The sequence below is a fragment of the Tetrahymena thermophila genome, assembly GCF_000189635.1.
Source record: "Tetrahymena thermophila SB210 genomic scaffold scf_8254187, whole genome shotgun sequence".
In the NCBI taxonomy this organism is placed as follows: Eukaryota; Ciliophora; class Oligohymenophorea; order Hymenostomatida; family Tetrahymenidae; genus Tetrahymena; species Tetrahymena thermophila.
Genome location: NW_002476086.1, coordinates 262317 through 276537, shown reverse-complemented (window position 1 = coordinate 276537; position 14221 = coordinate 262317). Strand labels below are relative to the sequence as shown.

At 24.8% G+C, this 14221-nt stretch overlaps 2 protein-coding genes across 2 annotated transcripts; one reads left to right on the top strand and one right to left on the bottom strand. All coding sequences in view use genetic code 6, as the record gives it.

Moving 5' to 3' along the window:
* Positions 1-2109: 2109 nt before the first annotated feature.
* TTHERM_00695650 (AMP-dependent synthetase/ligase) lies at positions 2110-4767 on the top strand (the record flags this gene model as incomplete). Its single annotated transcript, XM_001025576.1, has 5 exons — positions 2110-3031; positions 3366-3495; positions 3652-3832; positions 3883-4378; positions 4538-4767. The coding sequence occupies 5 exons, from the start codon at positions 2110-2112 to the stop codon at positions 4765-4767; spliced, it is 1959 nt and encodes a 652-aa protein (XP_001025576.1).
* A 949-nt stretch (positions 4768-5716) lies between these two features.
* TTHERM_00695660 (transmembrane protein, putative) lies at positions 5717-12534 on the bottom strand (the record flags this gene model as incomplete). The annotated part of the gene is made up of 7 exons (XM_001025577.3): positions 5717-9092; positions 9144-9551; positions 9610-10116; positions 10170-10241; positions 10294-10762; positions 11786-11996; positions 12085-12534. 7 exons carry the CDS (start codon positions 12532-12534, stop codon positions 5717-5719), a joined length of 5493 nt encoding a protein of 1830 aa, XP_001025577.2.
* Between the last annotated feature and the right edge of the window lie 1687 nt (positions 12535-14221).

Here is a 14221-nt window from a genome sequence, read left to right as displayed (position 1 = left end):
TAATTAGAAATTTATTAAATATTTTATTACAAAAAAGATTTAGGTTAGAATAGTATTCCCTGTTTTGTTTTATAATTTAATTCTGACACTTTTATTTCTTTTTGGTATATTTGATAAATTAGTTTTAAGAGATAAAATATTATTTAAGAGTGATTGCTTTGTCTTACTAAAAATTGACAGTATATATTTTATCTTTCAAAAAATAGATTTAATTATTTTTTGTATTTATTAATTTTTTGAATATTAACTTGCTATTTAGAGGCTATTAATTTATCTTATAAATTAAGTTATTTATTTTTTTAATACTGATGAATTTTATTAAGCACTATAATTTAAGTTATGCAAACTTTTAATTAAAAATTTTTTAATTACTGATGATTTGAAATGTTAAGTAAAGATTTGCTTCTATCTATTCATCCTCGAAGTAATGTTTTATGAGAGAGCCATTCCTGTATAAAATACCTAAAACCACATATTTTAATTGCAAAAATTAGCATTAGTTTACATATTTATCTATGTATTTAACATATAATCTTTTTATTATTGATAATATTGTTGAAATATATATTTTTATTGAAATCTATTTTAAATTTTTTTATTAGCTCAATGCAAAATTGTTTTTTCTATATTCTACCTAATCTCATGGAATAATTGATCAAAAATAACATCTAACTATTATCTTAATATAATAATCTTTACCAAACTATGTTACCTTAAGAATGCTAACTTTTTACTTAAAAAGACATAGTATACAAAAAAATTAAAACCTAAAAGTAAAATATATATATTATTTATGAAAATTTGTTTTATGTATTCTTTTCAAATTAAATCTTAATTACACGATTTTAATTTAAGATGACGGAGTATATAAATTTTTTGTGATATTTTTATGATACTTTCAAGTCAAACTCTTAATTATTCGAGTATAATTATAAAAGATGATTAAATTCTGCTCATAAAACCAAATACTAAATCCCAGCATGCACTATACCTATGATGAATTATTTATTTCTTCATTTTGTTTACATATTTTAACTTATTTTATATGGAGTTTTTATGCAAAGATTACGAGTAAGATTCAAAAGTTATTTTCTATAAGTATTTTAATTTATATCTATTTAAAAACTTCAAGATGCAACATAGATTAAAACAAAACTACAATAAAAATAATTTTTATTATTTAATTTTTAAGTTTTGAGTAAATATTTTATAAACTAATTTTTCTAAAAAAGAAATCAAGTTCCTATTTTAGAGATATTGTTAATATTGACTATACTATAAAAATAATTAAATCATGAAAAGTAAATAAATAAATTAAAAAATCAATTTTAAGGATTATTTCTGATAAGATGCAAATTGATTTGCACATATCAAAAATTAATTGGATTTTTACATATTTTATAAACAATTTGACATTAATTCGTAATAAATTAATTTTTTAAGTTGTTAATCTCAAATTATTGAATTTAAATACTCGGTTAATAAATAAATCAGGTAAATATGAAGGCTGCTAAATAAATTTTAATTTTTGTAAGCAATATTAATAAATCAGCAAACAAAAAAATGTTTGAAGAACATTATGAAGATGATAGAAGAAATGTAATTAAAGTATTGTTCTAGATTTTTAAAATTTGATAATGATGTACAGGTTTAATTCTGATATATTATTATTGTGACAGATTTAATTCAATTATGATTACTTAATTGTTAATGAAGGTTTATTCTTCTTCAGTTAAGATATTTTTTACGTCACTATTCAGAATTCTAAAGAATTTAGAAAAATTCTTTAATTTAGAGTACAGCCCATATTATTTCAAAAAATAGTGTTTTATTGATTTTTGTATTTAATTTTTTAAGTGTGTATTTTACACTTCAAAACAAAAAGCTTATTACATATTACTGCTCTTTATAAATACTTTCTTGCTCTACCAATATTAAAAATATTATATTATTAATAATATTAAACAACAAAGATAAAAAATAAATCTTTAATATACAAAACAGCAAAACAAATTAATATATAAAAAAAGTACACCAAAGCCTAGTAAAAGTAAGTTTTTATAACCATTTTATTCAAAAATTTAAAAATAATCTTCTGTAACTAAAAGTATGAGTCGTCCTAACAATGCTTACTAAATAGCTTTTGATAGAGCTACAAATGATTAAACTCGTGAAGAATTTTGGAAAGAACAGACCTATTAAGTTGATTGGTACAAGAAGCCTGATGTTATTTTAGATAAATCCCACCCAAATCCTGGCTTCTGGCGTTGGTTTAAGGACAGTAGAGTCAACATGTGCTACAACGCTATCGATCGTCATGTTGGAGAACTTGCAAATAAAACAGCTATTTAGTATGTATGCGGATATTTAGGCACAGAAAAATCATACACATGGGCTGAGCTACTTGATAATGTCTCAAGACTTGCTGGTGTTTATAGAAAATTAGGTGTTAAGAAGGGTGATAGAGTAGTAATTTACATGCCAATGGTCCCTGAAGCTGTATTTGGTATGCTTGCCTGTGCTAGAATAGGTGCCATTCACTCAGTTGTCTTCGGAGGTTTTGCTGCTAAAGAATTATCAGGCCGTATTTAAGACTCAAAGCCTACTTTAATTTTAGGTGCATCTTATGGTTTTGAGCCTGGTAAAGTGATTAACTACAAACAAATTTTGGATGAAGCTATTGATTTATCTTAGGTATAAGGTATTAAGGTCTTACTTTTGTAAAGAGGTGATAAAATGACAGCTCCTGTTAAAGTTGGTAGAGATTTTGATTACCACTCCTCCATGTTGTTTGCTGAAAGAGTTGACTGTGTACCTGTTGAAGGTGATCACCCTTTATATATTCTTTATACTTCAGGAACTACTGGATAACCCAAGGGTATAGTGAGAGATACAGCAGGTACCTGCGTTGCTACATCTTGGACTATGTAACATATCATGGATATCCATAAAGGAGATGTCTACTTTTCTGGTAGCGATATTGGTTGGGTTGTTGGACATCATTTCATAGTTTATGGACCCCTTATCAGAGGTAAATAAAATAAAACCAAAGTTTAGATTTTAGGAGGAAGAAATAAAATAGAATTTATGAATGTTTAAAGAGAATATATAAAATTTTTTAATTTTACATGCCATATTCATTAAAGGAAGCAATAAAATAATAAATAATCTTCTAAATTTCTAATAAAAAGCATTTTATTGAAAATTAATAAAAAGATTAATTAAATATTTTGTTTACAATAAATCTTGATAAAAGATTCTTATCAAATATTATTATTTTTTGTGATCAAAATTTTATTAGATTCAACAAATAAAGAATTCTTTTGAAAATATAAATTAATCTTTTTAATAAATAATAAAAATAGGTGCTACAACTATTTTGTATGAAGGTAAGCCAACTGGTACTCCTGATCCAGGCTAATTCTGGAGAATTATTGAAAAATATAGAGTAAAGGGTCTTTATACAGCTCCAACTGCTCTTAGAGCCATAAGAAAGTAATTCATTTTTATTTTAGAAATTGCATTGATTGACATATAAAAAATTTTATTACCCAATTGCTAAGCTTTCTAAAAATACGTTCATTTAGATAAATCAATTAATCTAATATTTAAAAAAATATTGATTTACTTATTTTTAAAATTAACTTTTAGGGATGATTTGAATGGTGATTGGATTAAAAAATTTGATATATCTTCTTTATAATCCATTTCTATGGCTGGTGAAAGATGTGATGTACCTACATATGAATGGATTCAAAAGCATGTTCCTGTTTTAATCAATGATAACTATTGGCAAACTGAAACTGGTTGGATTATTTCATGCAATTACAAGGTATTTAATATATATTTTTATAACTTACTTAAGTTTTAATTAATTTAAAGAATCTATACACTCATCCAGTTAAACCTGGTTCTGCTATTAAACCTGCCCCTGGCTTTGATGTTCGTATCTTAGACTAAGATAACAAGGAAATCACTGAACCAAATAAGCTTGGAAGAATCTGTATTAAACTCCCTATGCCTCCTTCATTCATGCTTACTTTATATAACAACGATGAAGCCTTTATTCAAAAGTATTTATCAGACTCACCTGGATATTATTTAGCTGGTGATAGTGGTTACTTTGATGAAACAGGATATTTGAATGTTATGGCTAGAATAGATGATATCATAAACACTGCTGGTCATAGACTATCTACTGCAGCTATGGAAGAAGCCCTCCTTAAACACCCAAACATCGTTGAAGCTGCCGTTGTTGCATAAGTTGATGATTTCAAAGGTGAAATTCCTATTGGTTTTGTGGTTGCTAAATAAGGTGGAAACATTAACTTAAAAGAATTCGAAAAAGAATGTGTAGCTATAGTTAGAAAAGAGATAGGTATTTATTTTTTTAAAATTTAAATTATTTCAATTAGCTTGATAATTCTAATTTAACAAACTTTTAACATTTTTAATACAAGCTTAAAAGATAAATATAAATTACATTCAAATTTAAATCTTAAACTAATTTAAAAATTTTATTCTCTTATAATATTAGGCCCTGTTGCTTCTTTCAACAATTGTATTTTAGTAGATAAGCTACCAAAGACAAGAAGCGGCAAGATCTTAAGACAAACTCTTAAAAAAATTGTAGATGGAGAAAAAATAGAAAAAATTCCTCCTACAATTGATGATGCATCTGTAATTCCTAAAATATAATCAGATGTTGAAAACTATGGCCTCCTTAAGAAAAAGAATACTACTAAAAATCCAACTCCTAAACTCTGAGCTACTAAAATAAAAATAAATTAAAATTAAGACTTTATAAATAAGAAAAACTTAAATTATTAAGAAAAATATAGATTATTTTATATTCTAATAAATGTTACTCTACTTGTTTTACTTTTCATTGATGTATAAAGATGATAAATATCAAAAAATTAGAAAATTAGTAAATTCTCCTCTCATTTCCTTAATTTTTATAAAAATAGTAAAAATCATTTCTTAGCTTTTATTTTACTTTTAATTAATTTATTTCTATTCCCCATTAAAATTAATAAAGCAAGCAATAAATCAATGTTTGTTTTAATTAATCTATCCTTCTAAAACCTAGTTATATATAAATAATTATGAAAATTTAGATAATATACTTAATTAATTAAAAAAATTAAATACTTAACATTTAATTTGCTAATCAAAATAATAAAATTTTTACTTTATTTATTTATTTATTAAAAAAATATATTCATATTATAACAAATAAGACCAAAAATTATTGACATATGAATTAAACATGCTTATTTTTAATCTTGCAACCTTTGTTCATTTATTTATTTATTATTAATTTATTTTATTAATCTGATTGTTTGCATTAAAAGTATAATAATTCAAAAATGATTAAAATAAATAAAAATAATATAATAATTAATATGAATAAAAATTTATTAATTAGTTAGTAATTTAGAAATACATTTTAGAAAATTATATAATTTACTATAAAAATAATATAATAACTTTATTATTAATTAATATAATTGGCACATAATTAATTTAATTGACAATAATATATTTGAAAAAAATTAATTTATAATTTAAAAACAAAGATTGCTTAAAGTTTAGTATGTATAATTAATCTTTGCTTTAAATGTCTTTTTAGTTTGTCATTTGCTATTAGTAATTCTCAGTTAGTTATTCATGAAAAATTGTTTTTTTATTGTTTGTTTATCTGAAATTTTGCTCAAACCTTATTATCCTCTTAGACCTTGATATCTTTTTTTTATCCTTGATTACTAGGCTATTTACTCAAACTTTAGCTTGTGAATTGAATTTTACTACCAACTTCTATATTTTCTTCAGAATTTGAAAGTTAAAGCTTAGCATTAGATTAAATATCTCTGTTTGTATTTGCATTAGTTTTTAAGTAATTGTGGGTTTGAATTTCTTCTAATCTTTTATCAGAACTTTAATGCTCTTATGGATTTCTTTCAGTGTAATTATTTTCAAATGTCTGCAAATACTCTTTTCTTTCATTAACAGAAGGGAGAGGAATATCTGTTAAGTTATTATGTTAAACATTAAATTTGCTTATATTATTAAAAATTGAAGGATTTAATTAAATGGAACGATTATTAGAATTCAAGGCTTCTTAGTTATCTTAGAACGAAGCTCCCATTTTTTTATTTTATTAAAAGCTTGAATTGTTACCAAAAGTATCAAACTTTAAGTTTTGATTGAATTTTGCTGAACTATATTGAACATTGTTTATATTATTTATGTTATTACTATTTATAGAAAAATTATTTGCTTATTAATTTTAGATATTATTTGGAGAGTAATTATTTTTATTTTTTAACTATTGTAATGCTTGAGTGATAGCTAATTGGTTCATCGGAGTGCTTTAGGCGGATATAATATTGTTGAATTTTTTAGTTTCATCATTAACATTATCTTTAACCTTCGCAGTCTAGAGCTTTTCATTAATTTTTACTTAATTTGAATCTTGTAACTCTTATTGCTTTCCGAGTTATGCAAGTTCATAAATAATATGCTTGGGTTTATAGATAAAAGCATAGAGTATTATTAAAATAATAAAAACAGCAGCTAATATGATAGCAATAATAATTAGAGTAGTCTATTTCTTTTTAGCTTCTTCTATTAAGTCATGGGTTGAATCATCTGTAAATATGTTGTCGTAATCGTATACATAGGTAGATTGAGTAGGGCAACTGCATCCTAAGATTCTGGATTGAGCTAAGAAATAACTTTAAGGACACTAACTCCATTTCATAGAAGATTCTGCAGTTTAGTTAAAGTAAATACATTTGAAGAGCGTATTGTTAAATTTAGTAGAGCTGTCTTATGGATTAGTATTAACAACTTTAAATTGCAAAGAATAAAGTTAAGGGTTACTTTCTTATGTTGAACTATCTAAGATTCTCTGCTATGAAGGATCAAAGTATTTTAATTATGTTGAAAAAAACTGATATCTTTACTCTTAATAAGGTAACTCATATAAATTTTAGTAAGGGTTGCTTTTATAAATTGAAGCACTGACACCATTGTAATGGTAGTTTTTATCTGCTTCAGAACCTGCAGTAATTGCTTAGCATTAAGAAGAGTCTAAAATTCTAATCTAAAGAGTAGGTTGGTCAAAGGCTTGCTCATTAACCCCTAAAAATCTATTATTCTAAGACCCACTAAAAGGATCTCCTATTATGTATTAAATATTCTAAGCAGTGAAGTTAGCTGATGAACATTTTATAAGCTTTTAATCCAAAAGTAAGTTATTGGTGATTATTTGTGGAACAGGTTCTGGTTTATTAACTTACTTATAGTAGGGATTTATTGTTTATAAACTAGCTTGCTAAATTTAAGTGACTACTTTCATAGCTTTTTGAGTGTTTTCCTAGCTTATTGAAGGAGAATCAAGTAATCCAGAAATTTATTAAGTTACCTGGCTTGCTTGTTAGCTGAAATTTTAAGGAAGATTAGTAATATCATTGAATTAATTAGATTATTGCTATATTGTGCTAACTAGGCTATCAACTTAAGTTGAGTCTTTGCTAATAAAAGTAGAATCAATCTATTCATTCACAAGTGGGAGTAGGTAATTAAATTAAATCTGCTATAGCTTTGTAAGATTAACTCCGTTATTGTTTAAAAAGCTGGAGTATTACAGCATGATTTACTAAAATTAAGAATATTATTAGTTAGAGCCAGAACAGTCTGCAAAATAAGAGGAAGAAGAGCTGCAGACACAAATAGAACCATTTTATGAAATTGAGGAGCAGCTTTTTTATTAAATAGAGATATTATCACTTTAAACCATTTTTACTTCTAGTATTTCTACAAGATATTTAACGAGCTGAGTCAAATCTAGCTTAGAAGAAAGGCTCTTAAATGAGAAGTAGTTAATGTAAAGCTATTGCATATTGTTATAGACAGAGCTGACACTAACAGAAATTGTTGATATTTAAGTAAAAGCTTAACTTCCTGTTGAAGTAAAATTGCTAATAATTTAATGATTTCCATGAGGTAAAACCAAATTTTAGATGCTGTAAGTATTAGATAAAAGGTATTGTTTAGTATTTTTTTAAATTACTCCATATGAATTAACAAAATTATAAGAAAGAGCTAAATATATTGAAATTTATCCTTGAATTTTGTTTGACTCTTCTCCATCGTTCCCTGTGTTAAAATTACAAACAATATTAGCATTTATTATAGTAGCTAGAGCAACAGGCGTTTGGGTAGATAGATTTATAGAACAGTAATAACACTACCCATTTAAGTCTGCAGCTTAGCTCTAGCTGCAAGAGCAGCCTGTTAATGGATTTCTATCTAATTAAGAACATAAGTTACATTGATTATTGTCACATTAAGAGCAATATTTATTGTATAATTATGAACATGGCTTGCAAATATTATCTTTAACAGCATATCCAACAGGACATTCACATTGTTAAGAGGTAGGATTGTATATATAGCCATTCTAGCAATTCTAGCAAATAGTTTCATTGCAAACTGTACAATTGCTACCATACTTTTATGAACATTATTAGCAAGTAAAGGAGTTATTGACTCGAGAAGATACAAAATATCCTTAAATACACTAGCATGCTTTTGTAGTTGGTATATATTAAGAATTTGGGTCCCCACAGTCAAGACATGTAGTACTACTACAGGACTTACAGTATTAAGAATATTGAGTAGCGCATTATAAGCAAGTTAATGAACCTACATCAAGATACTAATCAGATGGGCATTAACAAATACCACTTTAATTTGCATAAGAACCATTTATACAAGTTAAGCAAGTCTATAAGTTACAGCTTGTACATTAACTTCCAAATAGAGCAGAGCACAATTGACATTAGCCATTTGGCTGTTCAACTCTATCAGAATTACACACACATTAATCTGTTTAACCTAATAATCTTTAATGAGTAGATTATAATATACGTTAATTTTAATTTGATGCTGGAACGCTATGTCTACCATCAATACAGTTGCATTAATTATTTGGGTCTCTATAATTTGTATAGCATGAGTTGCATTTATTGGCACTTGAGCACCCACCAGAACAATTTTAATTGCAGTTCGTACATTGGTTTCTATTGAAAAAAATTTAATAAATATTTCAATTAATATAAAAATTAACTTACTATGCATTTAAATAGTATCCAATATTGCATGTTGAGCACTAGGTAGTACTGCAAGATAGACATTAAGCTCCAAATGTAGTTGCACAAGCTACACAAGAATGAGAGTTGGGATCTATGTATTATCCTCCACTTGAAGAGTCACATGTAATGCACCCAGTTTACAAGCATGAAGTGCAAGTAGATCCAAAACTTTGGCTACATAGTTTGCAAATATTGTTGGTAGTATCATAATATTAATTGTTTTAGCATACACATTATCCTTAACCTGGGATTGATCCTGGTTATTCTGTTGTTCCTCCTATACATGCACATTTATTATTTACATCTCTATAAGGAGTATAGCACGAATTGCAGATTAATTCAGTTGAGCATCCATTTGAGCAGTTAGGTGAACATTAGAGGCATTGACTTTACATAAAATATTATTAATATCCTAAAAAATATTAATTTAATTAAAAAATAATACTTATTTTTTAGATAATATCCTTAGGCACATTAAGAGCATCCTGAAGAAGTACATTAAACGCAATTAGTTACAAGTGAAGAACAAGAGCTACATTACTAAGTATTATTAATGTAATAACCTGATTAACAATTTGAGCATGAGCTTTGACTACATGACAAACAATTTTATTAACAAGGTATACATGTTTTATTTGATAAATAGCTTCCTTGACTACAACTATTGCAGCCCTGTGCATCACAATTTAAGCAAAAAGTTGAAATTGAAGAACATGAAATGCAGTTTTTAGTTTTTGGATCTTCATATGTTTAATTTGGGCAAACACATGTTGAGAATTAAAGATTTCTTGGTTGGTTTTTTTATTCTAATAAAAGCCTAACACTTGGGTTTTCAACTCTACCTCCTGTGCACTAGCAACTGTTGTTTGGATCTCTATAATTTGATATGCATGAAGTGCATATATTTGCACTTGTACAACCAACACAAGTATCTGGACATTTTACACAAAGTCTAATAAAAAAATTGATTATATTATAAAAATACTTGTAAAATCTCAAAATTACTTTGAAATAGGATCTATAAAAGTAGTAGAGCTACATAATAGGCAAACAGAGTTATTTTCGAATAAGCAATTGCTATAAAATAAACAATAATTAAATATAAAATTTATTTTATATTTTTTTTTACGAATCAGTCGTTTTGACACAAAGTTTCTGAGTATTATTGAAAGTAGAATTGATGCAAAATGCAATAATCTAAGCATTTGTTTTTTTAGTTGTTTCTACTACATATAATGCATTAGTATTATAAGAGATAACTCTGTTACTCAAGTTGGTGATTCCTTGCAATTACCCTACAAAAATTTAATTATCTACTTAGTCTCTAATATTTATCAAAATCATCTAATTAGTCTGATCTGCTAAGATATACAAAGTATATTGACCTGACTTTTAGTAGTCAAAGGCATATAAAATAGGAACACTTGTCCATGAGTAAGGTAAAGAATTCCATGTAGTTTCACTGATACTATAAGTAGATTATTTAATAGAATCGTTAATCTCAAGAAAAACGGATGTATCAACAGTCACACTATATTTAGTACATCCTTAAGGGTTGCAGGAAATATTTTAATTAATTAGTACTGTTGAATAATTTTCTTTTATATTAATAAAATAGTTAAAACAATAAGTCATGAGTATGAAAATGAAATTATTAAGAAGAAGAAAAAATAATGTAAAAGTAAGAGTTTGTTATTTAGATTGAAATTTGAAAAATAAGTTTAAAAGTAAATGTCAAATTAATCTAGAACTCATTTATTTGCTTTGAGAAATAAAAATATTTAAATCAAAGGAAAAAGATTTGTGAATAAAATTTAAAAAAACAATTATTAAAAATATTTCGCTGATAGATTCTGAAAGAAATTGATTTGCTTGAATTCATTCGAGATATTTTAGAAATAAATTTATAGTTACAATTTAATTTTAAATTTAAAAATTTTTTAATTTAAAAGTTGAAATAATTTTTTTTTTGGGCTAATCTTGAATTATAATTTTATTTTAAAATATTTAATTTTTCTATTATATTTAATGATGATTGGATGGATGGACTTTAAAGCTTCGAAATAATTTAAAAAGCTAGAAGGATATTTTTTTATTTATATATCTATCAATTGATATATCTCGATCTAAATCAAATTATTGGTGTTACTCTGAGTTAAATAAAATAATCTATCTTTTTTCATGTTATCTTTTCAATTCAAAAGTTTTAGTAAAAAGTTAAATCTTTACAGTCTACAATTAATTATGTAGGTGCACAAAATTCCTATAAAAAGCTTTTAAATATTTAGTATATTCTTTGGCTAATGACGCATAAATGATATTAATTCTATTGCTTATTTAATCAAATTTATTAATTTTTTGATAGTCTATTTTTCTAAAAATATTTCTATTCAAGCTCTTTTTTTCAAAAAAAACCTATCAATGATTTTTAAATTAAATCAATCAGAACTAAATGTGATTGCTTTTGAATAAATCAGATATTTCAAATTAATATAAGGAGATATGAGTTGTAAAATCAGTTTACAATAATAGTGGTAAGATTTGAAAATAGTTATTAAAAAATTCTATCGGAAATCTTTTGTTAATGCTATCAAAGATAAGTATTCAATAATTAATCTTACATTTGATAATAGATTTGCAGGCAGTACCACTAATTAGATTTTGGGCAAAGGTATATTTAGAAAAACTAAGCTATGTCTAAATTGAACCTTCTAAAAGAGTTGCTATGTAAATACCTTGATTCAGACATAAGTAGTATTAGAGTTAAGAGTTATTAGTATTATGAGTGAGTTCTACACCATTCATATCAGTTTGTGCTGGCTTTATAGAATCCTTAATAAAAAATATAGATTTAGTTATAAAGTATAGTAATAAATGTAATATGTATTGTAAAAGTAATGAAAGAATAAGGAGGACTTACTTGAAATATATAGCTCATTTAAAAGATATAAATTGAGTCATAAAAAAAACTTGGAGATCCTGGAATGTTATTACTACTATTTATAACTGGTATCCTTTATCCTCTAAGCCTCTCATTATTGAAAGCTATTATATATTCGTACTCTACAGAATTTGATAAGATATACTCTACCTTTAAGTAAAGATAAATACTATTCACTGACTCTTAAACGAGCAGATTAAACTAGTTATTGAAATGACAAATTTGTATATTGTTAGGATCGCTCTTATCAGCAACAACGAGTCCTTAAGACTTATAATATGAGTAAATATCTTTGGTAGTAGAGTCATAAGTAATTTAATAGTTGTTTGGTATAATTACTGGATAATTAGTACTGGAATATATCAATCTTATTTAGCTAAAAAAGAAGATTAAGAACTCATAAAGATGGTAAATATATATCCATCTCATTTTTCAAAAATTTATTAACTTGATAAGGATTATCCTAGCTCTCCCTTACTGAATTTTGTGAATTGCAGTATAATATTTGATATTTAAATTGAGCTACTTCACTGTTATTTCTTTACTGTTTCTTTCAAGAATATAATGCAGTCTATGTACTTTGTTTGATTTTTTTTTATTTTCTTTATTAATCAAATCTAAAAAATATTCTCTTCAATATGTGAATGAATGAATTTTACAAGTAATTAATATCAATCAATAACAAAAACAAGCAAAAAAGGACTACTAATATATATCTCTTGATGTAATTTTTTATGGCTTTCTTGTGCATTATTTTTATGTGTTCATGCATTTTATATTTGATTCATTCATACATATATAAATATATTCATTTTAAGATCATTTCAGTATAAAGTACAAGTATATGCAAACAAACAAGCAAGCAAGTAAAAATCAAGCTAACAAACAAACAAACAAATAAATTAGTAAATCATCACTTAAACAGTGAAGGCTCAAAAGAAATTTAATAAAAGAGGAAATTTATATTACATAATAAGATTTTGATATTTTAGATTTACTACTTTTTGATATTAATAATAATCTTCATATTAAACTCTGATTAACCCTTCGATCATTTGATCAGTTGAAAGTATAAATGCAAAAACTATTTAAATGAAATATAATATTTCACCATAGCATTTATTTTTGACTGAATAAATACCATGATTATTTTGTTTACATAACCTTAATTCTGGAATAATTCTGTGTTCATTGACATTTAAATTTAGTATGAAAGGCAGATATTTTAGTTATTCAAAACAATTAAATAAAAATTTTAATTTTCCTTAAAACTATAATATTATTATATTTTTCTTTCTACATTACCTTACTATTTTTTATTATTTCTAATTATTTCTGACCATTTTATTGTATTTAATAATCAAATATGCCAATATAATTCCACAAATACTTTGTTTTTTTAATCATTCTTTTGATACTATCGTTTGCCTATTAAATAGCCATGATAATACAGAAATAAAAAACTTTAACAAACTTCTTTGATTTTTTCAGTAATAAAAGAAAAAATTTTTCATTATACCAATTTTTAAAATCTGCTTTACTTAATTGTTAAATTGGCATTATAGGGAAATAATTATGATGCACTTAAAGTATCTCATGAATATATTAACAAAAAGGAAAAATTAGCTTAATATTTTTAGGTATTCAAAGGTTAATAAGCCTTCCAAAAATATTAATCGTAGATACATAAATACACATATGTTTTTTTTAATATTTCAATCTATCTTTTTAAAAAGCAATTTTCATGACTATTTTTTAAATTCGATTCAAAACTAATTACAAATATAAAAAAAATATTTCATTTTCTCAAACAATTTTAACCAATATTTAATCTTGTACTATATGTTAGTTTAACAACTCAATTTAAATTAGGAAACATAACTTACAAAAATTAGTTTTTATCTCTATTGTATTTTTTAAAAAGTTTGATTGATAATTTAAAGATGAATAATTTATTTAAAAGGAAAGATTTAATTTTAGAATGGAGGAAATTGTATTTTTTCTGATCCAAATATTGAAATTTATCGATTGTTTTCCTTTTATTTTGTTTTTGATAAAAAGTACTCAAAATTAATTATATAATAAATTTAATTACAAATGTTACAGCATCATAAAA